At 56.4% G+C, this 25,469-nt stretch overlaps 2 protein-coding genes across 6 annotated transcripts in view; one reads left to right on the top strand and one right to left on the bottom strand.

Annotated features, from left to right (window-relative positions):
* Window positions 1-12,434, top strand: part of PISD (phosphatidylserine decarboxylase) — a 42,623-nt gene extending 30,189 nt beyond the window's left edge. Inside the window, exons 1-7 of one of the 4 annotated variants that reach the window (XM_063087218.1) lie at window positions 4,724-4,940; window positions 6,818-6,983; window positions 8,929-9,165; window positions 9,433-9,571; window positions 9,837-9,983; window positions 10,274-10,434; window positions 11,105-12,434. In XM_063087218.1, coding sequence (XP_062943288.1) covers window positions 4,888-4,940; window positions 6,818-6,983; window positions 8,929-9,165; window positions 9,433-9,571; window positions 9,837-9,983; window positions 10,274-10,434; window positions 11,105-11,329 — 1,128 coding nt within the window. In that variant the 5' untranslated portion in view covers window positions 4,724-4,887 and the 3' untranslated portion in view covers window positions 11,330-12,434. Of the gene's footprint in view, window positions 1-4,723; window positions 4,941-6,817; window positions 6,984-8,928; window positions 9,166-9,432; window positions 9,572-9,836; window positions 9,984-10,273; window positions 10,435-11,104 lie in introns of those variants that run through there. The other 3 variants (XM_063087217.1, XM_063087216.1, XM_063087219.1) reach the window with 3 other exon arrangements.
* An 8-nt stretch (window positions 12,435-12,442) lies between these two features.
* SFI1 (SFI1 centrin binding protein) overlaps window positions 12,443-25,469 on the bottom strand; it is a 93,405-nt gene continuing 80,378 nt past the window's right edge. For both annotated transcript variants that reach the window (XM_063087215.1, XM_063087214.1), the window contains exons 18-33: window positions 25,002-25,077; window positions 24,392-24,487; window positions 23,866-23,942; window positions 22,650-22,752; window positions 21,297-21,393; window positions 18,588-18,748; window positions 18,033-18,107; window positions 17,301-17,375; window positions 16,953-17,129; window positions 16,621-16,871; window positions 15,568-15,672; window positions 15,232-15,427; window positions 13,686-13,824; window positions 13,503-13,581; window positions 12,697-12,808; window positions 12,443-12,617 (exon numbers count right to left, since the gene is read on the bottom strand). In XM_063087215.1, coding sequence (XP_062943285.1) covers window positions 12,513-12,617; window positions 12,697-12,808; window positions 13,503-13,581; window positions 13,686-13,824; window positions 15,232-15,427; window positions 15,568-15,672; window positions 16,621-16,871; window positions 16,953-17,129; window positions 17,301-17,375; window positions 18,033-18,107; window positions 18,588-18,748; window positions 21,297-21,393; window positions 22,650-22,752; window positions 23,866-23,942; window positions 24,392-24,487; window positions 25,002-25,077 — 1,924 coding nt within the window. In that variant the 3' untranslated portion in view covers window positions 12,443-12,512. The remainder of the gene's footprint in view (window positions 12,618-12,696; window positions 12,809-13,502; window positions 13,582-13,685; window positions 13,825-15,231; window positions 15,428-15,567; window positions 15,673-16,620; window positions 16,872-16,952; window positions 17,130-17,300; window positions 17,376-18,032; window positions 18,108-18,587; window positions 18,749-21,296; window positions 21,394-22,649; window positions 22,753-23,865; window positions 23,943-24,391; window positions 24,488-25,001; window positions 25,078-25,469) is intronic.

Genomic DNA, 25,469 nt, shown 5'->3' with positions numbered 1-25,469 from the left:
TTTCTGCTCAGTCCAGTGAAAAAACCCGTCCTAGGTGAGGTCAGCAGCACGTGGGAGCCGAGCCTGGCTGGGGGGGTGGGGGAGTGGTGAGGGAGGCAGAATCCCTGGGAGGCCAGCCACGGCCGAGGACAGGATAGCCGGGCCCCGGCCCCAGGAGGCATCCCCCAACCGGCCATATCTTGCTGTGTTCAGGTTCAGGGGGCCGTCGTGACTGTGACTGGGTGGGGCTGCTCCCCCCACCCCGCCCTCGCTCTTCCGCTTCTCCACCGGCCTCGGCCCCTCCTCTTAAAGGGGCCGCTGGGCGGGGCGTCCAGCTGGGCCTGGCTAGGGCTCGAGTCGGGGGTGGCTTTAACGGGGTCTGGCGTGGTCCTGCTGCCCCCGCCCCCGGCAGTCTGAGTGGCTGGAGCGCCGGCCCCGCCCCGCCCCCAGACGCCCGAGCCAGCGCCTGCCAGCCGAGCGCCTCCCTAGCTGCCTGGGAGCCGGAGGCCAGCGCCAGAAGCTGGGACCCACCTGCCGGTGAGTGAGCCTCGAGGACCGCTTCCGAGCCCTGGGAACGCCCTTCTCGCTTGGCGCTGGGAAGGATGCGGCCCTTGGGGCCCGAGGAGCCCATACAACAGTTTCGATCAAGTTGCGGGCTTCCTGGTGCTCACATGGGTCACGGGGCCCAGGCCGCTTGAGCTCACTTCCTCCGCATCCTGTAGCATCTCCTGCTGAGGGTGGCGGGCGGGAAGTGAGAGCTCTGCCCATTTCCTCAGTGCGGCCTCAAGGGCCTGGGGACAGGGGGCCTGCGGGAGAGGGGAGCGGCCGTGTTCCTCAGTAGGGCCCAGAGGTGTCGGGACTTATCAACATGTCACTACTCTGCCTCTTTGCAGACCTTTATTTCCCACAGGCAGTTGTCCGAGAGAATCTTTCTCCTCTTTAGGAGATCAAGGAGGACCCCTTCCACCTCCCCTGGGCCGGCCAGGCTGCCGACTCTTGACCCTTTTGCTCTCCCTTCCCCTGCCCATGGCTTTCCAAGATGGTTCGCCCATCTAGCCTGGGGGAATCCATCTTCCTGCCCTCCTCTTGAGAAATTTTGTCTGTGTCCAGCCCTGGCACACGGGAGGAAGGGGTGGTGGCCGGGCTGCACACAGCTGCCGGGTGGCTGAGCCTACAGTGGGCTGGGGAGACAGCGCGCCCCTCGCCCTCCAGGCTGGGGGTGTGCGCGGGGTTGGGCCAGTAGATGCAATTTGGGGCACTGGAGGTTTGTGCTGAGGCTGCAGGAGGGGGAACCCTGGCGTCCGGAGAATCTGCCACCAGGGAGCCAGTCCTTGGGGTGTCTGGCCCGCGTGTGCAGGGAGAGCTGTGTGGCCTTGCTGGGGAACCCTGTCAGGACCGCGGGCATATGCGCGCACACACACCTACATCCATCCACCCACGCACACTCGTGCGCACGCCTCCCACCCACACGCTCGCACACACACACACACACCCGTAGTAACTGCTCACTGGCCTGGGTCCATCCGTGGACTTCAGTTGGAACGTTCCATTCCACTGGGTGGTGAGGGGTGGACCCACGTCCTGACAACGGTGACCCCCCTCCCTCATGTGGTCCCATGGGGCCATTGTTTCCTTTTCACAGAGGCAAGTCCTGCCTCCGTGGTTTGGGCTCTTCTTCCAGAACTGCCGCCTAAGCCTCTGTGTTTTCCATCTTTTCCATGGCAGCAACTTTCTGCCCTCCCAGATGTGGACTGGCCTTTTTGGAAAGGGAGGTGAGGTGTCAGGAGCCAGGTCTGGGGGGTGAGGTGAGGCTGTGTCAAGCTCTTGAGTGGAAGTGAAGGTTTCTAGCAGAGTTGTTCTGGGCGGTGGTCGCAGCTTTGTTCTGAGCCTGAAGGGGGGCGGTGGGCAGGAGGAACTTCCCTCCCCAGTTTCCAGGTGGAGAAACTGAGACCCAGAGAGCACCTGTGACTTGTCAAGGCCTTTTCCAGATCTCAGGTGGGAGTGGAAGAGGGCAGTCAAAACTGCGGTGACCAGATTGTCCCCCACCACAAAGCCTTCTGAGTTCTCTCATGTTCCAGGTGACTGGCTCTTAGACCACAGAATGACTTTAAAGTCCTATCGTTACAGCCCAAACTGTCCTCCGCAGAATGTCCTTGACTCTCAGAAGGGAGCAGAGGTGACAGCACTTCCCAATCTCAGGGTGCCCTCATCCAGCCTGTGCCCCCCACTCCCAGTCAGGGAGCCAGGGAGGGAGAAATCTCTGGCTTGGGGTCCAAGGGCCATCACAGGTAGAGGGCAAGTGGGGCTCTGAAATGGGGAGCACTGATGGCCAAGAAAGTGGCTTTGCCTTTGGGAAGTGAGAAGGTGGCAACCTCTAGGTACCCCCTTTCCTCTCTCCTGCAGCTCTGAGCTGGACAAATAGTGTCTGCCTGTTTCTTGGCAGACAGCTAACTTCATTCTGCTCCTTGGGGGACCTTTTGGGGCTCACAAATGGTGATCTGGAGGAACTCTGACACCCTGCTCTTACTGTCCTATTGTAGAAGGAGAGTTAGAAGAGTGATAAAGAAGAGGACCTGAGGGGGAGAGTACCCTCTGCTCTCGCTGTGGGCATGCGCAGAATGGTTCCCCGGCCTGGTCTCTCAGGACAGTTCTTAGTGTCTCTCTGGGGAAGCAGCTCCTTGGGCTGGTTCCTCTGAGCTTCCTCCACTGCAGGGAGGAGGAATGGGTTGTGTAGCCTGGCCAGGCCCCTGGCCTTGTGTGCCTGTGTCCTCAGCAGGGTCCCCGGTGGGACTGGAGGCCTCACCTGGCCCCTTGCAACGCTGTGGGAGAATGAAATGCCAAGGTTCATGTAGGAATCTGCTTTGAGAGCCCGAGTTTCTTTGACAAGCTAGGTTTGTCTATGGGCTCATGCCTTTCTGACATGTTCAGTGCTGCAGTGGTCACTGTCCCGTGTGATAGGACATTGAGGAAAACGGGCAGGAAGCTGGGGCTCCTGAGGTACCCTCCTACCGACAAGGTTGTGCTTGCCTCCCTGTGAGACCTGGTGTGAGCTCAGCTCCTGTTCTGTGCTTTGTGGAGCTGGGTAGCAGGCTCACCGCTGAATGCCTGTCACCCCTCTGGGCCTGTTTCCCTGACAGCTGGCAGGAGGTCAGTGTGGAGCCTGTTGGGCTGGGGAAGGTGGGGTGTGTGCCCAGCACGTAGGTGAAATGGTTGAAGCGACCAACCATTGTCAGGGATGGGGAAAGGAACAGGAGGCTTGGCAGGAGCCTGGGCAGAAGCAAGGGTGTCCGTGGAGCCCTGGGCCTAGCCCTCAAGGGGGCGTGGGCCCCCCATGCCTGTGCAGATTTCCTGGTGCCAGCATGTTCCCAAGGGAGGAGGCTTGTGTACATCTGTGTGCTGAGTGAGGCCTGGTGGGTGGGCGCCCTCCCGCCTGGCCCACCCCACAGTGAACTGTCCCTGCCACTCATCGAGGAGAGGGGCCTGGGGAGATGAGCTCATCAGGAGGGGTCTGGACAGCCCTCGCATGGGGTGGGCCAGGCCTTGCCACTTCCGTGTTCAGGGGGAGAAATCCATGATAATGTCCAGACCTTAGCAGCCTCTTGTCCTGGCTCCCAAAGGCCACTAGCATACCCAAGGACTCTGACTCTCGCATGCAGGTGCCAGGGCTGGAGTTTTCACCTCTGTGGCTGAGGTGGGTTTGCCAGGGTGTCAGACATTCATCCTTGTGTGGATAGTGCAGTGTCTCAGTTGGGACCTCTTGCTCGGTCACAGCGTGTTGGCCGTGCCAGGTCCTTGCTTGGCTCTGTTCTCTGCCTTAGGCAGCAGCTTTTGAGGCCCGCATTTCTTCATCTAAAGATGGTAACAGGCGCCTATCCCCTTCCAGGGCTGTTGTTGGGATTGGAGGCCAGGCAGGGTGGGCTCCCAGTCAGGCCATGTCAGCCCACATCATCCGGGGCCTTGAGTAGCCTGGGCTGAGATAGCACCAGCTGTGGAATGTTTGCTCTGCTCCTTCCCTGTTACCTAGGCAGGTCCTCCCAGATAGCCCTGGCTAAAGTGCTTTTCTGAAGCAAAAGTGGGAAAAGCAGGGTGAACTGGCTTGGGCTTCAGTCCTGGCTGGTTCCCAGCCCCAGGTTGGTTTTCCCTGAGGTCACCCAGGTGCATAGCTTCTGAGGAGCTTGGAGGGGCCAGAGCCAGGTATTGGGGCGCCCTGGCTGGGAATGGTGAGGAGAAAGCCAGGGCAGATGAGATGTCCAGATTTTCTCCACCTCCCCTCTCCTGGCTTTCCGCTCATCTTGTTCCTCGGATGCTACTTTGTGACCTGAATTGAAAATGGGTCAGGTCCTGGCGAGGGAGGGGCTGAGGGCCAAGCCTCAGACAGGCCGTCTCTGGGGCCGCCAGCCTGGAGCCCAGGGCTCAGATTCCCACCTTGTGCTCTTTGGAGCCCAAAGGTGCCTGGAAGCGCTGGCTGCTGCACCTAGTCCCCTCACTGCCATGGCTCTCTGGAATGGGCAGTCCCAGAGCCTCGCCCACCTACCGCCTTCCCAGCCGACTAAAGAAGTGGTGGCCCAGACACAGGGTTGCAGGGAAAGGGCAAATGGCCAAGCCTGCAGGCCAGAGTGAGCTGAGTGCATGGGCTTCTGCCCAGGCCTGCAAGTCCTGAGCAGGTGACCTGAGCAGGTGTGTGATCAGTACATGTCTGTTTGCAATAGCCCCGACCCTCTAACCTGTGCCCTGTGAGCCACTGAAGCAAGCCGGGGAAGTAGCTCCACCAACCACCAGCCAGCCTCGCAGAGCAGAGCCCGTGGAGCGGTGACAGCGCAGGAGAGCCTCTGGCGTGGGGGAAGGGGAGGAAGGAGGAAAAACAAAGGCGAGCCAGCCAGCCTCTCACCACCCTCCCTGCGCCAGCCCATGATGTGTCAGTCTGAGGCGCGCCGAGGACCTGAGCTCCGCGCCTCAAAATGGTGAGATGCTGCCGGCCGCATCCCAACCCCACTGTGCCCCTCCATGACCTCCAGAAGGTCCGAATTCACATCCAGTGGCCCCGCAGTGGAGGAGGTGGCGGCAGGGGACCTGGGGGTCAGCCCCCTCAGATGGAGGGGTCTGGCCCAGGGGGCCTGAGCGCCCTGACTGGGAGAGCCCGCTTCAGGTACCTGCAGTTCCGGCAGTGAGGGGGGTCCGGGGGGTGTGGGGAGCAGGGGGAGGCAGCCAAGCGTGCTTCTGACCCTGCCACTCTGCCTGATGCTGTGTTGTTCCTTACAGTGGGGCTCTTAGGCCCCTCCCACCTGCCCTCCCATCTGTAGGCCCCTGCCTCAGGCCGCCCGGGAGAAGGGCTTCCCTGCTTGCCCTCCTCCCCACTGGTGAGGTGGGCAGCTCTTGCGGGATTGGTCCCTGCTCCTCTGCAGTGAGCAGAGTGGTGGGGAAGCCCAGGCAGAGCAGTGATTTGTCTTGTCTTTGCTTGGCCTCTGCCACCTTCCCAAACATTTAAAAAACACAATGGGGTGGGATGGGAGAGAAAAGGAAAGCAATGCAGGGCATGTGGTGAGTTGTGGGGACGCAGCCGCCTGCAGAGTGGAGCCCTGCCTTCTGTTACCGTCACTGAACCACAGGGCCCAGCTGCTGGCTCTGCTGTCTGTTTTTCTGCTCCTACTCTCAGCTGAGATGCTTCTTTGTTCCTCGATTTGCTCAGTACCTGGGAGACAGAGGATTCAGCTTCTCTGAGAGTACACGGTTACAGATGGCAGCCTTAGATTATCCAGTCTAACGTAGTCATTTTGGAGATGAGGAAACTGAGGCCTGGGGACATTCTTAGAGTGGGTGGCAGTGTGGTCTCCTGATGGCTACACTGTGGCCTCAGGAGCATATTCTAGGGCCTAGGTATGTGACAAGGGGACTTGGGCCTCATTGTGCCTCAGGAGGCCTGACTTCTGGTGGAAAGACCCATCCCAGCCTCTGTGACTCCTGCAAAACTGAGCCTGTGTGGAATGCCCTGAATTTGTATTGTTGGGGTTGGGGAGAGGCCTCCCTACCTTTGCTGAGAGGAGGGGCCTGGGTCAGGTGCATGGCCACAGCAGAGCACAGAGTTGACTGGAGCCTCCCCCCACAACCTGTGGACGGGTTTGGAGAGCCTGACCTGCTGTAGAAAGACCATGCGGGTGGACAGAGCCGTAGCTGTTGGGGGTGGGGTGTCTGTCTTGTCTGTCTGTACTTATGTGCTTCCTTCAAGATCTTGTCTGGTACAGTCCCTTAATTTAGCAGCTGAGGAAACAAAAGGCCTGGAGTCATGAAGGGATTTTTCCCAGATCCTGCAGTGGGATGGTAGCAAAAGACTGAGCAAATGGTTACCTAGCTGACTGGGGCATAGCTCTGTGGTGCCATGTGCTCCTGCGCTGCTAGGGGCCCCAGGAGATCAGCCTCAATCTCCCTGTTCCCTGTACAGGCAGAGCCAGCCCCTGGGTTCCACTCTTCCTGGCCATGGAAGGCTGGGGGGAGTGAGGCAGGTTCTCGCCACCTTGCCTTCACTGTGCTGAGGCCCCTCCCATGCTCTGAAGCCGCTCCATCTGCCAGGTGCCCAGAATCTGGGCCTACCTTCTGTCTTGGCTGCCCCCTCCTGCATTCCCAGCCCTCCCTGGCTGGCTGGTACATGGGAGAGCCTGGGAAATGAGTCTGCCAGCCAGAGGCAGCCAAGCCCCCAACTCAGAATGGGGTTGGGATGAGGGGGTATAGCCAGGCCTTGCAGACTCCCTTGGAGAGGTGCTGCCTGGGTTGGGGTAGGGGACCTCCTGGGTCCCTCCAGAGCCTGGCCACTGACCCTGGCTTTGCCTGGACATGTGCCCTGCAGGTTACAGTTTCCCCAGCTGGCCCTGAGGCGGAGACTGGGGCAGTTGAGCTGCATGTCCAGACCTGCTCTGAAACTGCGCTCTTGGCCCCTGACCGTCCTCTACTATCTCCTACCCGTTGGTGCCTTGAGACCACTCAGCCGGGTGGGATGGCGGCCCGTGAGCAGGGTAAGTGTGTGCAGGCCATGTGGCCCCAGCACTCCCCTGGGCAGGCCTGAGGTTGGGGAGCAGGAAAGACCAAGAAGGAAAGAAGCTGTCAGAAGTAGAGGTGACAGCTGCACCCTCAGGTAGGTTGGTGCTGGAAGGTTTATTGGCTGGGAGGCCAAGGCAGCTTTTGAGAAGGCCAGGTTGGTTGGTGGCCGTGTGGGCTGCAGAAAAGTAACTGGGAGGACTTGCTGCTCTCCTTGCCTGCTTCATTTGTGCCATTTCAGGACTCTGGTTCTGGAAGGATCCCACACTGGGGATTCAGAAAATGGTGTCTGTCTCTGGTTTCCTGTGTTCAGGCAGAAAAGAGCTTAGAGGTGGTTTTGAGAAGAATCCAAATTAATTTCTGGATGCCGGAGAGGTGGCTGAGGAAGGCTGGAGTCTGTTTGAGCCCCTTAGGGTGAGAATACCCCTGAGGAAGTGGGAGGCTACACAGGTGCCTGCCCCAGGAAGGACTGGACAAAGGAGCTGGCCTGGCCGCTCCCAGTCCCTGGAGGGCTCACTCTTGCCCTTGGCTTCCCAGGCAGGCCGACCCTAAGGAGGAAAACCTATTCCTAGGCCCTTGATAGCCTGGGTGGGTATCACAAGAGCTCAAGGACTCTAAGACACACAGGACATTAGACAGGCTCCAGGCTGTGTCTGAGTGGCCTGGGGTCACACAGCAGCCTGGGCTACTCCAGGTGGTTGGGTGTCAGCTGGGAGGGTAAGAGCAACCCTCTGGGGGCCATTAATTCAGTAACTCTAGAGATGTTGAAAATTGGAATGAAATAACTTTTACACCTTGGGGATTTGGTGTGTTGGATGTGTTTAGACAAGCAGCAGTTCCCACGATGGCAGTGGCATCTGAAGTTTAAGAGACTACCCCCTCCTGGGTGTCTGGACCTACAGGAGTTCCCTGGGACCCCGATAGGTGGGACCCGGTGCCTCTCCCCAGGCCATTGCCTGTCCTCAGGTGTTCCAGGCCCTGGTTCTGAGAGCTTGGCTGGAGGGACCAACAGAAAGACCCAGGGGCGATTCCCCTCTGCCGTCTGGGAGGAGCCCCAGGTGCAGGTGGCTTTGTGGACTGGCTCAGGCACAGGAGATGCCTCTAAACGCACGGGCTACTGTCGGGCCAGGCAGAGCACAGACTGGGTATGTCCAGGCCCACTGAGTGCTGTGGGGACAGCGGAACCTGTGTTCCCTGCAGACCCAGATGATAGTGATGTATAGCAGATCTGCATCTGAAAATCCCTGATGTTGTTGGTCGGTGTCCTTCCTTCCCGTTCAGACAAGAGGAGAGGGGGCTGTTCGGTTGGCTCAGTCGGTTGGAGTGTGGTGTTATAGTGTCAAGGTCAAGGGTTTAGATACTGGTGGACTGGCCAGCCACCAAAAAAAAAAAAAAAAAAGACACGAGGATATACACTTTTGGTCTGTAGAATTGTCCCATGGACTTGGGAACCTGCTCCTTTTTCCAGTGGTGTGGGATGTGGGCAGTGACCTGGACGAGGGCAGCATGCCCAACACCTCCTGCCACATTCTCTCTCCTCTCTGTAGCTAGTATCAGATCCACTTAATGTGTGCGTCATTCTGTCCTATTCCCCCTCCTCCCCCGCTTCAAGAAGTAAGACTGTCCTGGCATGTCTACGCCTCTGGGACTAGGGCAGTTGCTCTTTGACCTTTGCATAAAATGACTGAAACGAGTTGTATGTAGTTTCAGCACTCAGTTTATAAGAGTATTTGGCAAGTGCAGTCTGGTTCCTCGTGAGAAAAGCCACATCACAAATCCGGTAACGGGTCACCCAGGCTCTCGTGGTAGCCTCTGTCAGGCATGAGTGCTCTCTTGCCCTGGGGGGTGAGCTGAGGGCGGCACTCAAGGTCTTTGGTACTGGAGGCACTGTCACCAATTCAGCCCCCGCCCTGTGGCCTGCAGGTGGCCCTGTACAAATCAGTGCCGACGCGTTTGCTGTCACGGGCCTGGGGCCGCCTCAACCAGGTGGAGCTGCCGCACTGGCTGCGCAGGCCCGTCTACAGCCTGTACATCTGGACCTTTGGGGTGAACATGAAGGAGGCCGCGGTGGAGGATCTGCACCACTACCGCAACCTCAGCGAGTTCTTCCGGCGCAAGCTGAAGCCACAGGCCCGTCCTGTCTGTGGCCTGCACAGTGTGGTGAGGCCCGCCCCCTGCCTCCCATCCTCCTGCAGGAAAGGAGATTTTTGCCTGTATCTTTGGGAACCGGGCCCAGCAATCTCCATTGGCTGTGGTCCTAATGGTCAGTTCCCAGGCCGGGCCTCACCTGCCCAGCACAATCCCTGGTCTCCAGCATGTCCGGGAGGTGCGGGGCTCTGGGTGCTTGGCAAATGGCCAGGTGGGGGCTGTCTCCCAGGGGGAGGAGACCTTCCCCTCCTTGCCAGCAGCTTCTCCTGGCCTTCCCAGATCAGCCCATCAGATGGGAAGATCCTCAACTTCGGGCAGGTGAAGAACTGTGAGGTGGAGCAGGTGAAGGGGGTCACCTACTCCCTGGAGTCATTCCTGGGCCCACGAACCTACACGGAGGACCTGCCTTTCCCACCAGGTGGGGTATTGCCCAGTCAGAGCCATCATGTGGATGGGCCAGACGTCAGAGGGCTAAGGAAGGGAGGGTGTGGGGCAGGCAGGGAAGGAAAAGCTGGGGAGGCTGTAGGAGCTGAGAGCTGGCATGTGGGGCCAAAGCTTTAGGCCTCCCTTGGAATCCATGTACAGACTGCACACAGGCTCCGTGCTGGGCACTAAATGGTGGGCTGGGAGGCACTGAGAGCTTCTCTGAGAGCCTGGCCCTCCGGTCTGCCCCCACCCCACAGCCACCTCATGTGACTCCTTCAAGAACCAGCTGGTGACCCGGGAAGGGAACGAGCTCTATCACTGTGTCATCTACCTGGCTCCTGGGGACTACCACTGCTTCCACTCCCCCACCGACTGGACTGTTTCCCACCGGCGCCACTTCCCAGGTAGGCCCGGAGCAGCGTTTGGACGAAGCTACCTCTGTGGGTTTCTGACAGAGGCTCTCAGCTTCTTGGTGTTGGGGGACTAGGCTCCAGATGGGAACTGTTGAGGCCAGGAGTTGACCACTTTAGGATGGCTGGTCATGGGCAAGGGATGGGAGCATGGGGGTCCAGACTGCTGTGCATTTGGAATGACACTGGGGCAACAGGCCATTAGTCTCTCTGGGTCTTGGGCTGCCCTTGAGTGGACACATTGGGCTCTGGATGGGGAGTGGCAGTGTTCCCTGCCCCCACAGGCTCCTTGATGTCAGTGAACCCCGGCATGGCCCGCTGGATCAAAGAGCTCTTCTGCCACAATGAGCGAGTCGTCCTGACTGGGGACTGGAAGCATGGTTTCTTCTCACTGACGGCTGTGGGGGCCACCAACGTAGGCTCCATTCGCATCTACTTCGACCGGGTAAGCAGAATCCAGGCCCTGCCAAAGCCCAAGGGCTGGACCCGTTGGGTCCACTGTCCCCTTCTACTGTGCAGCTGAATCCCGTGGAACTGTAAATTTTAGGGGGGCCACCTCTCTGGCCAGGCCTGGCTCTGCTGAGCAGCTTCCCTGAGGAGGGGCAGCCCCACCAGCTGAGGCTTCTCCCTGTCGCACTTTGCTGCCACTCGCCCCTCTGGAGGTGGAGGGAATTAACCTCCCTGCCTGGTACTTTGCTTCTGTGAGGGGACAGAAAGGGAATATTGAGCTTTGGCCAGGTCATGTTGACTGGAGGGTAGTGTGTAGGAAGGTGGCAGCTGCCCACCTTGCCTACACAGAGCTGGCCTGGACAAGCAGGGAATCTGGGCCCACCTGCCCCTGGGAGCTGCATTTTTGGGTGTCAATCTGGCTTACCGCTCTTGGCTCCCACCAGTGCTGGTCTTGCAGCACCCTTCATGCTGGGAGAACAGTCGGGTCTGATTTCTCCATGTCCCTCCTGGGCCCACTTCCCAGCAGATGTCAGAGACTGTTTGTGGGACCGGGTTAGACCCAGCCCATCTGGCCCTGGATGCCAGCCCCACCTCAGTTTCTGGACCAGGTTGGGTGGCGTTAAGGTCGGGGACCGGATCCCCTGACCCCTGGGCTCCCACTGCAGGACCTGCATACAAACAGCCCAAGGTACAGCAAGGGCTCCTACAATGACTTCAGCTTCGTGACACACGCCAACAAGGAGGGCATCCCCATGCGCAAGGGCGAGCATCTGGGCGAGTTCAACCTGGGCTCCACCATCGTGCTTATCTTCGAGGCCCCCAAGGACTTCAACTTCAAGCTGAAAGCAGGACAGAAAATCCACTTTGGAGAGGCTCTGGGCTCACTCTAAAGCTCTTTCCTGGCTGCAGCTGCTGTGGGATCTTTTCCTAACAGCAGTGTGAGGGTCCTTCAGAGGGGAAACCTCATGAGGCTGTCTGGGTGAGGGGACTGCCTCAAGGTTGTGGAGGTTCTGACAAGGTAGGACCTGAATGATTCTGCTTCTGCCTGTCCTGCAGACAAGAGGTTCTGGGTTCTTCTGAGGCAGTCGAAGCTCCTGTCATGCTCTACTTTCATGCTGTTCCCTTTCCCCCTATCCTACGAAGAAAGAAAAAGTGGATATCTCACACTCACTCCTGGATCTAGCATTGTATAAACTGGAGACCCTGCATCTCCTGGTTGAGCATTCAGTTGGTAAGTGGTAATGTACCTTCTCACTGTTCCTCCCCATCACCTGGGCCGTTTTCTGTTAGCTCCTTATTCTTTTTTTTTCTGGCCTTAACCCTCTGCCTGCACCAGGTGAGGTGCCTCCTTGGCACAGGTGTGGACCCACCCTGCCCCTAGAGCAGAGCCATTCGGCCTTCATAACAGGTGCTTTCTGTTGCCAAATTGCATCTCACCCTGCTCATTGGAAAAAGCAAAATTGTTCTTTGCACTGGCTGAGTGTATCACTCTGGGCTGTGCCAGTGTCTCCTGAGGATGGTGATCAATGATGTGGACCTTTGTAGGCCCTTATGAGTGACCTTCTGGAGCTGGCTCAGTCCTCTTTGCAGCAGGCAAGACCAATTCTGAACCTACCTAATAGTGTCAGAGAGAACAGGGCAGAGCTCCTGTCGCCCTCCCCGTATACAGGCCTACGTGAAAGATGGGAAAGTTGCTGCTATTGACTTAGGGACTGTGGTGGAGGTAGAGGAGCCATGGTGTATGGTGGGTCAGTGCCTAAAAAACCTGTCCCAGTTAACAGATGCGCAGTCCTTGGGGTAGCCCCTTATGGTGGGGACAGGGCCAGGTTTCATGTTGATCCTGGAGATGCTGTGAATTTCTCCTGCAGGAGAAGTCATTGAACTTTTTCAACTGTATCAGTAGCACAGTATTTTTGTATGAAAAGTGGGAGACTTCTGAACAGTTATTCATTTAATTAATTACAAAACATTTTGAAATTAAAAAAAGAAAATTTATTGTGGCTTTGTGTTCTGTTCCTGGCAGTGCTTGAGGCCTGCCCCGCAGCCCAACACCCACCTCCCTGGACAAGCCTGCTAGCACAGAGCCTGCCGCAGGGCCTGGATGCGGGCAATGCAGGTGCCAACGGGCTGGCGCTGGGCCTGAAGTTCCTCAGTCAGCTGTTGGATCTGCAGTTCCGCCTGGGGGCAGGGGAGGGACAGGCCCAGGTGAGAGGAAGCACAGCCCATGTCCCATCCCTGGGGTTGGCTTGGGCCTCACCTCCTCTAGCTCCTTCTGCACCTGCTGCTCCGCTTCCTGGTCGTCAGGCCTGGGCTCTTCCCGGTTCAGCTCCAGCCACCGGCGCAAGCTGCTAGCTTGCCGCTGGTAGGACCTGAGGGGTGGAGATACCTGCTGCCTGCCAGGCTGGGTTCTTGGCAGGACCTCATGGGAGCCTCCCCCAGCTCAGGTGAATCACATCAGCTAATTCTTTTTTTCTTTTTTGTGACCGGCCGCACCGCACTCAGCCAGTGAGCGCACCGGCCATCCCTATATCGGATCCGAACCTGCGGCGGGAGCGATACTGCGCTCCCAGCGCCGCACTCTCCTGAGTGCACCACGGGGTCAGCCCCACATCAGCTAATTCTGATGTGGAATAGGGTGAAAGAAGTGGCTGGTAGGGACCCCTGAGCCGCAGGTCCCTGACTTGGGGGGAGCAGCAGCAACACTTGTTCCTCTCCCAGCTTCTTCCACCTTCCACAGCAAAGAGCAACTCAGGCGGGCCCAGGCCTGTGTTCTCTGCACCTGTATCAGCAGTGTTATAATCACACATACACTAAATAGTCAATATGACCCAATCGGGTACTTAGTTTTGTTCTGCTTTTATCATCTCCCATGGAAAGCAGGGCCTCTGTCCACAGGTGAGGCAGACTTGGGCCTTCCTAAGCAGGACTGAAGAGGGTAAAGGTGACATAGCAGTAGATCACCCACAGGATCCTGGCAACTGGCTCAGAGGAAGGGGAACCTCCCAGCTTTCCAGGTAACACCTGTTGTGTGGACAGGCCCACAGGGCACTTCCTAGGTCTCACCGGAGGTTCTGCTTGGTGGTCTGATAGTGCTGTAATTGCTGCTGGATCCCCTCAAGCTCAGCCTCAAGGTCTGTGCAGCCTGTGGCAACAGGAGAATGAGCTTGATCTTCACTGTCTTCTCTCTGAGACCAGTGCTGGGAGTGGCCTGAGTGCTTGCTGCCCTGGCAGGCCCCAAGTACACACCTGCAGGTTCAGAGTCAAGCCCAGGCGCAGCCCTGGTGCCTGTAACGTCCCCAGAAAGGAGCAGATTGGGCTCAGGGACACTGGCCAGGGATGGAGAAGCCTGGGGCTTAAGCCTGGGGGTGGTTGGCTGTGCTGACACCTGTAAAGGAAGGATGGATGGATGCTGAGCAGGGGAGCCCTGAGGAAGCCCGGGGCACTAAGTCCTCATCACTCTGGCACCTGCCACAGCCAGCTCACTAGGAGTCTAGCCCTGCCTCTGCCTGCAAGACCTGGTACTGTTAGAGAAAGTTCCACCAGCAGCCCAAGGAACACCCCACACCTTCACAGTCCCACTGCTGCTCCAGGGGGCCTGATTAGCATGGCGCTGCCTTACTCAGCCTTCCACCCAGCCTCACTCTGAGCTCATGACCTTGCTGAGTGTGGACTTGAGTGAAAACAGCAGCTAGTCAGAGGCAACTGTTCTCATTATCCAGCTCCACCACAGCCCTCCTTCATGCTCCCTGTGTCCCCATCTATCCTCCTATCACCACCCCATCCCCAGTTCACTGCCAGTGGCAGGGAACAAACCCTCTCAACCCCCTCCCCCGTTCCATCTGGGGCCCCACAAGACCCAACTCACAGCAGAACTGGCTCCTTCCTGTCCCTTTCAGGCACCAGCTTCTTTGCAATGCCTGACCTGAGGCTGTCACTTCCATTACTGAGCAGACCTTAATCTCATGCTCTCATGGCACCTGGCCATCCCAGGGAGGCATGGCCCCTCTCTCCTCCCTCTATACTCTTCTAGGTGACCCCATCAGCTTCCAGGGATGTACCTTTCAACCCATGCTGAATTCTCAATCTAGATCTCTGGCCCTGAATGCTTCCCTGAAGGCCAGTCTCAGTGCTCTTGCTTTCAAAGTTGCAGGTTCAAAATGGACTCTGCTTCATCCAAAACCAATCCCCACCAGTTTTCCTTCTTTCAGTAAAAGAATTCATCATCCCTCAAGTTATTCAGGCCAGAAACCTGGGAGGCATCCGGGATTCCTTCCTTCCCTCACCAAATCCACCAGAGCACATCCTGCCCAGTCTGCCTCCAGGCAAGCCTGTGGCCAGCCCTACAGCAGCCTGCTGTGTCCAGGCCACCAGCATCGTTTGCCAGAATCAGCCACCCAATGGGCCTGCACAGAGTGGGGAGCCAGGGTGTCCCCTGCTAGAACCCATCACCACCTTCCCACTCTTCAAATCCAAACTTTCCACCATGGCTGCAACCCTACATGATCTGCAGTCACTTCCCTAGTCTGCACGCAGGAGTTTTTCTTTTGGTTGTCTGCCTAGACTATAAGCTTCACAAGGGCAGGGGCCTCAGCAGGCTGTTCACCACTGTGTCCCTTGGACCTGATGTGCAGTGGGCACCTACACTTGCAGTATGAGAGTGGCCTCCCTCTCCAGGTGTTCCAGAAACAATGAGCACAGCTGTGGCTTCAGCACCGAGGGCACAAGAAAGAGCACCAAGGGCTGGACCAAAGACTGGGAATCCCGGTGACCAGGCCTGGTGGGGAGGACTTACCCTGGCTGGTGCTTCTGCCCCACGGGGCATGAAGGAGGAAGGAGGCAGCAGCTCCAGGCCAGCAGCACTTGGCGGGGCCCCAGGCGAGAGGCTGCTTGGCACCAGTGCCATCTGGGCCTTCACCAGGAAGGGCCTGGTTAGGGAAGGGCCTGCTGGCTGGTCCATGCCTAGGTCACATTCCTGTGACTTCTCTGGCCTGAGCAGGGGGAAAGCAGGAGCCTGGTCAGGCCTTTGAACCTTTCTCAGGGACTGAGGAACAGGAAGGAAGGGGCCATCTACCCAGGCCCCAGATGGAGGTGCCAGCTGCTTTTGGGGACCCACAACCACATAACCTACCCCTGTTCTCTGAGGGTGCCATGCCCCAGAGACCTCTGGCTCTGCACAGGCTCCAGTAGGAAGTGTGGGCGTCGCGGCTGCTTCCTTGCCGAGCGGGCAGCATTGCTGGAAAGAAACGTGTCTGTTCCCCTAGGCTGACCAGGGGCTGCAGAGGGGCCAGAAACCTCTGTGGGGTGGGGGTCATCCAGTCTGACCCTTCCAATTTTACAGGGAGACTGAAGGCCAGAGAAGGCAAGGCTCTTGCCTGAGGTCAGCAAGTAAGCTGGTTTGGACCCAGGCCATAACTTCCAGCAATTCCAATGAAGTGTGCCTGATGCCACAGGGTTGCTTCACACACATTATCTCGTGACCTGTGCAGATACCCTGACAACACAGTTGCTCTGTCCATGGCACGGGGGAGCACCTCTGAGACATTCAGGCTCTTGTTGAGATTGGCCAGTAAGGGGCAGAGAGGAAGTGGGGCCCAGGCTCTATCATGATCTCTCCCCAAGGCCTGAGGCTCTGAGGCAGTGCAGGCCACTCTGCAACAGCATGGGGCAGGGGTGGGTGTAGGGTGTGGGGAGACCATCCAGGGAGGTGACAGAGAAGCAGGTGCCATGTCACAAAAAGAGCAGTATCTGACAGGGAGCCAGTTTCCTGGATGTAGAGGAAGAAAAAGGGGAGACTGGCAGGCCTGAGGATAAAAGGCGGGGCTGTCTGACAGCCTGTTCCTTTTATCAACTACATGTATCACTTTGAAAGAGATTGTGTGTCAGCAGCTGGACGGGAGAGGGGCAAGAAGATGTCACTGAGGAAGGGACACCCATTTACTGAGCTTTGGCAGGAAAATGAGGAAGAGAGGGTCAGGAAATCCCACTCCATTCTCTCCCCCGTGCCATGGCAGGGACAGGATCCTGCTAGGGAGGGGGTTCTGAGTAGCTTGGCTGTGACAAGGCCAGGACTAGCCTAGCCTGTCCCATCCTCTCTCGGGGCCAGTTTTCCACCCTCCTGTACCATGTAAGCATTTGTTCCAGGTGGGAGCAAGGAGGAAGAGGCGAGGGACGGGCTACTCACAGCTCCAGCAGGTGCGGCTCCCCAGCAGCCAGGGCCAACCTGCCCCGAGCTCCCTGAGGCCAAGGAGCTCGTAGCCTCTTGGTCTCCAGGGTAGCATCCCCAGCCCCAGCAGCAATGTGGTGAAGAGGATCCTCAAATGTTACTCTCCTGCTGTGTGTGATGGGTGCTGGGGGCTGAGGCTCCCTGCCCAACACCTTCTGTTTCCAGACTGTGGCACAGCGGCGGACCGCACGGTGGAGACGGTGGGCCTCCTGTAACATGCCTCCTGTCAGCTCACGCTAGGCTGTGCCCTGCCCACGCCCTGCGAGAAGGGACAGGGGTCCTGGGCCTACCTGGACCTGCTGCTGGGCCTGCAGCTGCTGTCGGAAGGCCTTCATGTCAGCTGCAAAGTGCAGGAGGCGCGTGGCGCCCTCCTGGAGGAGCTGCCAGTGGTAGGCTTGCACCGCCTGCTCCAGCCGTGCCTTCTTCCTCTTCCTTTCTAGCACAAAGCCCAGCCACGCAGCCCACGCCTCCAAGGAGGGCAGGAGGTGAGGCCCAGGCCTTTGTGCTAGGGTTCCTGCAGAGGCTCTGCCCACGACCCACCCCACAGACCAGGTGCCTTCCCTCCACCCCAGGCAGGGCTGAAGCTCACAGGCCTCTCCAGGAGAGGCTGGAGCAGCAAGATGCAGAACCCCAGTTACCTTTGCCTGTAGCGAGAAGGACCAGAACCACAGGGCCCGCGCTGTAGCCTGCTGCTCCTGCCTCTTGGCCACCAGCTAGGGCCAGAAAGACTAGATTATTTCTACATCACCTCTTCAGGGGGGTGTCCAGACCTTATGGCCAGCACTGTTTTAGTTCCATCCAGCTCATCCCTCTTAGATCCTCTCCAGTGGAGGCTTCCCTCCCTCCACTAGGAAAGGCGCAGCCTTGAGCCTGGCCATGAGATGGTTAGAAAAGAACAAAGGCAAAGGGCTCTAGGGGGAGGCAGCAAGTGGAAGCAGAGGAGCTTGGGGAGGAGTGTGTGAGGGAGCTGGGGAAGAGCTGCAGGCCAGGGAGGGCGGGAGGGCCCTGCAGACTTGAGGGCTTTGCTGTGCACGATGAGTGCAGTCTCTCCTGGCTTTTTATCAAGGCCTGGACAAAGATTTAAAGTGCATTTTGTGTTAATTTTTGGATATTACACAGATATATTTCTTAATACGACACTGTAGAAAGAGAAACCGGGTCTTGAAGGGACTGGCCTTGGACAGATGGCAAATGGCAGGAAGCTGATGGTGCTGGGCAGCGACTGGGGGTGCGCAGAGGGAGGTAGCCTGGGACCAGGCTGATATTACAAATAGTGAACTAGAGGTGGGGGCTGAAAGTCACCCACAGCCCAGGCCTCATGAGCTAGTGGAGGGAGGGAAGCAAGGAAGGGGCATCTCACTGGCTCCCACCTGTTGTCTCCACTGTCGGAAGCAGGCCTGGCTGAGTCTCTGCACCAGGAGCTGGGCTGCCAGCCTCTGCAGGAGCTGGGGCAAGAGCAAGTACACAAGGAGCTGCTGCGTCCTGACTGCAGTCAGGTACCCCATGCCCTGCAACCAAGGTGGTGCCTAACCCACACCACCTGAGGGCAGCCATGGGGTGAGGCTCCTGGCACAAGTGTACTGTCTTCCCATGGCCAGAAGTCCTGGATGATGCCAAGGGCCTCCTGCACAAGTAAGGGGTGTCTAGATAACTCCACAGATCACCCAGCTCTGACAAGCCAGGGCTCAGTGTGATCCAGGTTTCTCTGCGGAGCCCATCCTCCCCAATACACAGACTGACTACCCCTCCATTAAACACCCAGAAAGGCTCCTGAAGCCTTGTTCCCATAGGACCCAAACCACCAGGCACCCATACTGGCTGCCTTGAGTTCTGTGAGGAGAGACCCCTTCCCGAGAGTTGTCTCCTTGCCTGGACATGCCCTGCCACAGACTAGGAGCTTGGAGAGTTGCCACCGCCTGCCTCACCCTTTTCCTGACACACCCCAGATGGTGCGCCTTCCACCGGGCCACCCCATCCAGCAGCAGCTGCCGGCAGTGGTGCTGGGCTGCCCTCTCCAGCTGGATTCTCTGCTGGGCTGACCTCTGGCTGCGGTCCCGCCAGTGCCGAAACCAGGTCCGGAGACAGCCTAAGGCAGATCCAAGCTTGTAGAATTTCCACAAGCAACTACATAATGGTGAAGGTTTAGAGAGTGGGGAAGGTTGTGTGGGGATAGACTTGGGGTGTCCAGCCCACACTTGGTGTAACCACCACACATGGACAGTGACCACTCTCTAAGGACAGCTCTGGCCACCATCAGCAACTGCAAACACCCTGGAGACCAGAAGCAGATCTGTTTACTCTTGTGTCCAAGAGCCCTCCCAGAGCCACAAGCCTGTCCACAGCCACCACAGGTGAGTCAGGGGCTCCCACAGAGCCACACGCAAGACACGGCGGAAGGAAAAGACCTCCCATCTGAGGGATGAGGAGGAGCCTGCACTTGCACTGGAGCTTGAAGGAGGAGGAGACGGCAGCTCTCTTTTACCAGGGAGGAAGCTGCAGCTCAGTCAGAGAAGTCAAACCAGCCCAAGCCACAACTCGGGGGCAGGCACATCGGTCTGCCGGGCTGCGTCAGTTGACGCCCTGGACTCTTGCAGGCAGGGGCCGCACCCTGCGTTTTGTTTCTGTGTCACCAGATTCTTCCTTTCATGAATTTTTCTTAGCCACTGAGAGAAGTTTCTTTTTGAGACAACAGAAGAGGGCTGATACTGGGGCACTGATGCCAAGATGGGGGATCCCTCTAGGACTCAGCAGGGAGGGCAAGGCAGGCAGCAATCACAAGCTGAAGGACAAGCATGTTAGTGCTACATGCTGAGGTTTCTGGGGGACTGCTGTAAGCGTGTATCTATATCATCTGACTGGATTCCCATGACAATCCTAAGAGGTAGGTAATATTATCCCTATCTTATAGATGAATAAACAGAATCAAAGAAAGGGCCTTGCAGGGGGCGCGGGGGTGGTGGTGGTCACACAGCCAGGTTGTGACCTCTGGTGTGCACTTCGGAAGCATTCTGCTTAATGTGTCTTATGACGCCTTCCCCTTAGTTCCTCCTCCCCCAGTGCCCTGCCCCACCCTTGGACTTCCAGGGTGTGCCTGGGACTCTGAGGCCTTAATACAAGCTAAGAAATTGTCCTACAGTTCTTTACTACACACCTACTATGTGCATAGTGTCTTGTTGCCCAGTCTCCCAAGTCCCTTATACCATCTGTAACAGACATGGCAATCCCAGGGCCTGCCACATGCCACCACCCGCTTCTAAGCAAAGTCCTTCAGAGAGGAGCAGCTCAGGCTGCACCTTGAACTTGTCACCTCTAATGTCCCATCATGGCCAGAAATGGGCACTGTTATGGCAGCTGACCCAAAGTAGCTGGTAGCCTCTACAGTGCCAAGTGCAAACACTTTGCCTAAAACAGAGGCCAAGGGATGGCTAAACCCCTCAACTTCTTCCTTGATAAACTAGAAACGCAGCACTGGCTTCTAAGCTGAGGAGCAGCTTAAGGACACGGGAGCATATTCATGATGGAGTAGAGGCAGGAGATCTGACCCCAGGGTTTTGTCCAGAGGACATCAGGGATCTGTGTTCCTCAACATGCACATCAGAGTCAGAACCAAACCAAAGCTGATTGATTTTTGTCCTGGAGCAAACTTATGACAATTTAACAAATTGATAGATTTTCTTTATGGTCTATTTAACACTTCTAATTGTTTACACGTGCATTTGTATTTGCATTTATTCTATGAGCTGTCCCCTGCAGTGTCGGATTACCCCACTGTGGGGTCCCCTGGCTGTGTTAGGAGACAACTCCCTGTGGGTCTCTTGCACATCTGTGTCTCGCAAGCAGAGGCACTGACTCTTGTTGTGGACTGTCTGTACGTTTGTAGAACAGGTAACGAGACTTCCTGAGGCTGACTGAGCAAGTCTCTGGTCCCTGAACATGAAAGGGCCCAACTATGCAAGGAAGTAGGACCCTAACATGACCAAACCCTGCCCTCCTCAACCATCTAGAAATCCTCCATTCCAGCTTTACTTCTTTATTTCTCCATAGATCTTGAGCCTTGGCCATTCATTTTAACACTGACTGGCTGAGAATCAGTTGAGAACAGAATTCTATGATGTATTGAATTGAAGAGTGTTCCCTCCAATCCCCCATTGATGTCCTTCCTGGAACCTCAGAATGTGACCTTATTTAGACATAGGGTCAGTGCAGATGTAATTAATTAAGATTATGTCATACTCGAGAAGAGTGGGTCCTTAGTCCAGTGTGACTGGTTTCCTTATAAGAAGGAACCTAGAGACACAGGAAGAGAACGCCACGTGAAGACAGAGGCAGACATCTGAGTGACGCATCTACAAGCCTAGGAATGCCACGGATTGCCAGCAACACCAGAAGCTGAAGAGGCAAGAAGGATCCTCCCCTAGAGCCTTTGAAGGGAACACAGCCCTGTGACACCTGGATTTTGGACTTGTAGCCTCCAGAACTGTGAGAGAATAATTTTCTGTTGTCCTACTTTTTGGTACTGGGAACTAGATGTGTGAAGAGAAGACTGAGTCTGTGGAGGGCACAGGGAACTCCAAGACAGCTGTGTCTTCACACTCCTCTCCTCAACATGCCTTGCTTCTGGGAGCCCCACTTACCCCTGTCCAGCACCTTCTGGGCCTCCCTGACGGCAGAGTCCTCCTGCTGTTGGTAATATATCTGCACTGATGCAGCCTCCCGCCACTGGACCAGGACCTAAGGGCAGACAAGGAACAGAGAGGCGATCACTACACATCCTGACTCCTAGATTCACCCCAGGTCTGCAATGGCAGCTCCTTGTGAGATGAGGCCAAATGGCTGACATTTGGATTTCATGTTCTAGCAAGCACCTGCCATCTACGTAGACCGCAGGGCAATAGGACAGAGAACCAGTCCCCTCACAGGAAGCCCCAGTATCTCAGGTGCTGGGACTTTTCCATCAGAGGATTTAAACTCATACCATGCCATAAAGAGGAAAGTCATTACATGGGCTTTAATTCTATTATCTGTTAAACGGGATACATGTTATATGAACTCTTTCATGAGAGATACATATGAAATCACAATAACAAAACATTTTAAAAACAAGTCAGGCAGCCAGGGGAAGCCTTGTGCCTGCTCCACAAACCATCATGAACTCCATTCCCACCAAAAACGCCTCCTCCCTTCCAAGCCCTGAAGCCAAGTAAAGATTCCTGTCCTGCCAGGGCAGAGGATGCACAGGCTGGCCTCAGAATCTTCCCAAGAAGAGCCTGGGCCTTGACCAGATGTAATTGTCCCTCCTCCAAGGGAAGCTTCAAGGTTGTCAGTACTGGACCCCACGGGCCTTCCAACTGTTGCTGCTCAGGGCTCCTGGCAAACTGCTTTCTTCTAAAACAGCCCCAGGTTCAGGGACTACCTCTGTCATTTCACCTCTGCTTGACTCCTCTCTCTCACGTAACATGTTTTCTTCCTACAGCCACATCCTGCCACCCCTCCCTGCCTCCAGTGTGCGGGGCCAGCCCTACCACGTGGCACTTCTCCACAGCCTTCCCAGTCAAGGGAAAAAGGTGGTGGTTTGGGGTATTTCCCACTGAAGATGCCCAACGACCTCACATTCCCAGGATGCTCTGTGCCTTCCAGAAAGCCTCCACGGCCATGGAACCTGTGAAGCTGATGAGCAGGAGTGAGTGTCCTCTTCTGACAGATAAGGAGACTGAAGCTCAGTGACTTACATGGTTTGTCCCAGTGGAAAATTCCATGTGTAGCAAATACCATTTGTGATAAGAACTAGTTCACTTACTATGTGCTGTATTTCATTTTAATGGATAATGGTTCAGAAAAAGAAAAACAAAAATACTTGCTCACATGGATCTATGTGTGCATGGTGGAGAAGTTACCCATTTTGGGGGTTCCTTGTTTAGTTCAAGTCTCGGGTGCCATCCCCAGTCTCCAACCCTCCTGGTTGACCAGCTTGCCTCCCTATATCTCACCTTGGAACACATGGCCCTTCTGTAGTGAGCACTTGCTAGAGACGTTTTTTTGGCTTCATCCACACGGGCCACAGCGTTCTCTCTCCAGCGATGTAACATACCCCTGCAGGTGCACAGGCCAGGGTGAAGGCAGATGACACCAGTATGGAGAGATATGGGAGGATTCTGTGAATTGCTCCGAGTTCTCCCCCCATTCCTGAGTCAGGGACTCTCCATGCTTAAGATATCTGTTTCCCTGACACCATGTTTATGTTCTCATCTACATCCAACAAATGCTTACTGAGCACCTGCTCTGTGCCAGGGCTCGGTGCTCTCTGGGTGAGCCCTGGAGAACTGGCAGAGCACAAGACCAAACACCACATCCTCTGCAGTTTATGTCCTACAGGGAATAAGAGCTGTAACCAAGCAACTGGCAATACAGGTGAGTCACACTGTGATAGGAGAAGTACGGAGAGAGATAAGAGATAGGAAAGCCGGAGCAAGGGCACCTAAACCTCAGGTGTTCTTGCCCAGGGAGTCCCTCCTTCTTATTCTGCTCTGTCTCAAGAGCTGGATGGGCACTTTAAAGGACCCAGAAGAGGGACAGAGGTGATGGAAGTCCATGAGGCCCACTGGCTACAGGAAACCTGGAGTAGTGTGGGCTGAACAAACACAAAGGAGGAAAAAAAGAGAGGGGAATGAGGGAGGCCTACTGGGAAGGAGTGAGCTTAGAGCTTGGCTTAGAACGTAGGATGGGCTCATCAGGGAGCCAGGGCCAAGGCTACATAAGTACCTTCCACGGGCTGAGAGATGCAGACGGTCCTAGAGGGCTGAGCGGTGACTCTGGAAAGTCAGTGAAAGGCCAGGAGCCAGCTGGGAGGGGGCTGCCTGGGAACTGACAGGAAAGGGAGTCGCTGCAGCCTCCAGAGCAGGAGAGATGAAATGGTGCCTTGAGAAGCTGACTCTTGCAGGTGTGAAACGGGGAGGGAAAAGCGCTGAGGGGGGCCCTCGCAGGCATGCAGGTGAGACCCTGCACATAGCAAGGGTTCAGGACAAATGGAGGTGAACCCACGAATGAAGTGCTTGCTGTGGAAAAACCAAAACTACAACTATGCAGTATGAGGCATCTAGGCCCATCCTCTACCTAGCTCGAGGCAGGACTTCCCAAAACGCCTGGGTTTGGGAGTCTGTTCCTCATTCTTCAGCCTGGGCCCCAGGAGACACTCAGGAGACTCACCGCAGCAGTTGCCTGTTATGCTGGCTCTCCCTGGCTGCCACTTCCTGGAGGACGCTCTGCCTCTTCCCCTGGTAAGCCTGTGGGAGATGAGAAGGACTGGAAGCCATCCAGGGACCCCACTTCTCCCTATTCCAGGTAGGTCTCAGAGGTACATTTATAAGAGGCTGCCATGCCCAGAGCACTCACAAAGGGTAGGGAGAGGCCAAAAGCCCCTAGTTCCAAGGGCAGCAGACCCCCCCCCCCCCGCCCAGTCCACAGGGAGAAGACTTTCTGAGACCCTCGCCTAATAAGTCAAACCACTGGACTCTCGGACAAAGGGCCACTTTTCCTGTAAGGCTGGTGCCCACAGACAGCACTTGTTCTCACTTTGCTGAGCAAGGACAGAGGCTGTGAGACCCACTTGCTCTGTTTGAGGCTTGTCAATTTCTCTGTTTTGGGAGGGGCAGGAAGAAAAAGGAAGGGAAACAAAATCTTCGGAAATCTCCCCTGCCCCCAAGGAGATCTGGAGGGAAGAAGCAGCTCCTACCACCCACTTCTGCAGCACCCTGTGCAGCAAGGTCTGCTGGCAATGCAGGTCTGCGCGCCTCAGCTCCTGCCGTTCAGCTCCCTGCAGGTCCAGGCACTGCAGACAGAGGAGAGGGCAGCTCCAGGGGGCTGAAGGACGAGGTGGGGGGGGGGGAGTCCCAGCTCTGCTTCTATTCACACTCCTGTGAAAGCTCAGATAAGGTACTTAACCCTCCTGAGCCTCAGTTTCCTCATCTATAAATATGTACTTCTTAGGGGTCTGTGAGGATAAAATGAGGCAAGTGCCTGATGCAGTGAATCTTTCTCAATGTTAGCTTACACACTTTTACCCTGAGTAGGATTCCTGTAAATGGTTAGATCAGGAATTTTAGATTCAGTAAGTTCAGATAAGTACAACCCAGCACCTAAAAGAACAAGGAATTTTGAACCAATCATCTCACAAAACCAAGTTAACACTTCTTCATCTGCTGCCCATTCTCATCTCTCAGCTCAGAGGCAGGTGGTTTCTGAGGAACCGCCAAGGAGCCCATATGTCTGCTCTGAGTCACGCTGACACACAGCTCCACCTGTCCAAAAGCCACACTTGGGTGGTGCCCACGCCAAAGCCTTACCTCTCTCCACCTGTTCCAGGCCCAACGCAGGATCTGTGCCGAGTGGAACTCTGCTGCCCGCACCCTGCCTATCCTCCTGTGGGAGACGGGGAGTTCAGCGCTATAGCCCAGACCCAGCTAGGGCCCTCTCAATGGGCTCCTCTTTGCAGACCTTGGCCCCTACCAAGTGGTAAAATTTGAGGGGGAGTCAAGACCCCCTATGAAGAGCTGCCAAAGGAGTTGGGCTTTCTCCCAGAAGAGTGCACATATAATCAAATTTTTGCATATAACTTAGCGGGGTTTCAAACTTACTCATGTGCAGGTGTGCTTCAGCCCCTGACTGAAAGGAGGTTACATGTGGCCAGTTTGAGAGGTAGTGAGATCCTCGGAACACACAGTGGATACAAAAAGGCACCAAACAGGACAATCTCTGCAGTGGATACACGGGCTGTCTGCCCTGCCCCCTCTAACAATGTGATGTGGTAAAAA

The sequence above is a fragment of the Cynocephalus volans genome, chromosome 2 (genome assembly GCF_027409185.1).
Source record: "Cynocephalus volans isolate mCynVol1 chromosome 2, mCynVol1.pri, whole genome shotgun sequence".
NCBI lineage: Eukaryota > Metazoa > Chordata > Mammalia > Dermoptera > Cynocephalidae > Cynocephalus > Cynocephalus volans.
Note: the sequence above shows the minus strand (reverse complement) of the source record. Positions and strands in the feature narration are given on the sequence as shown.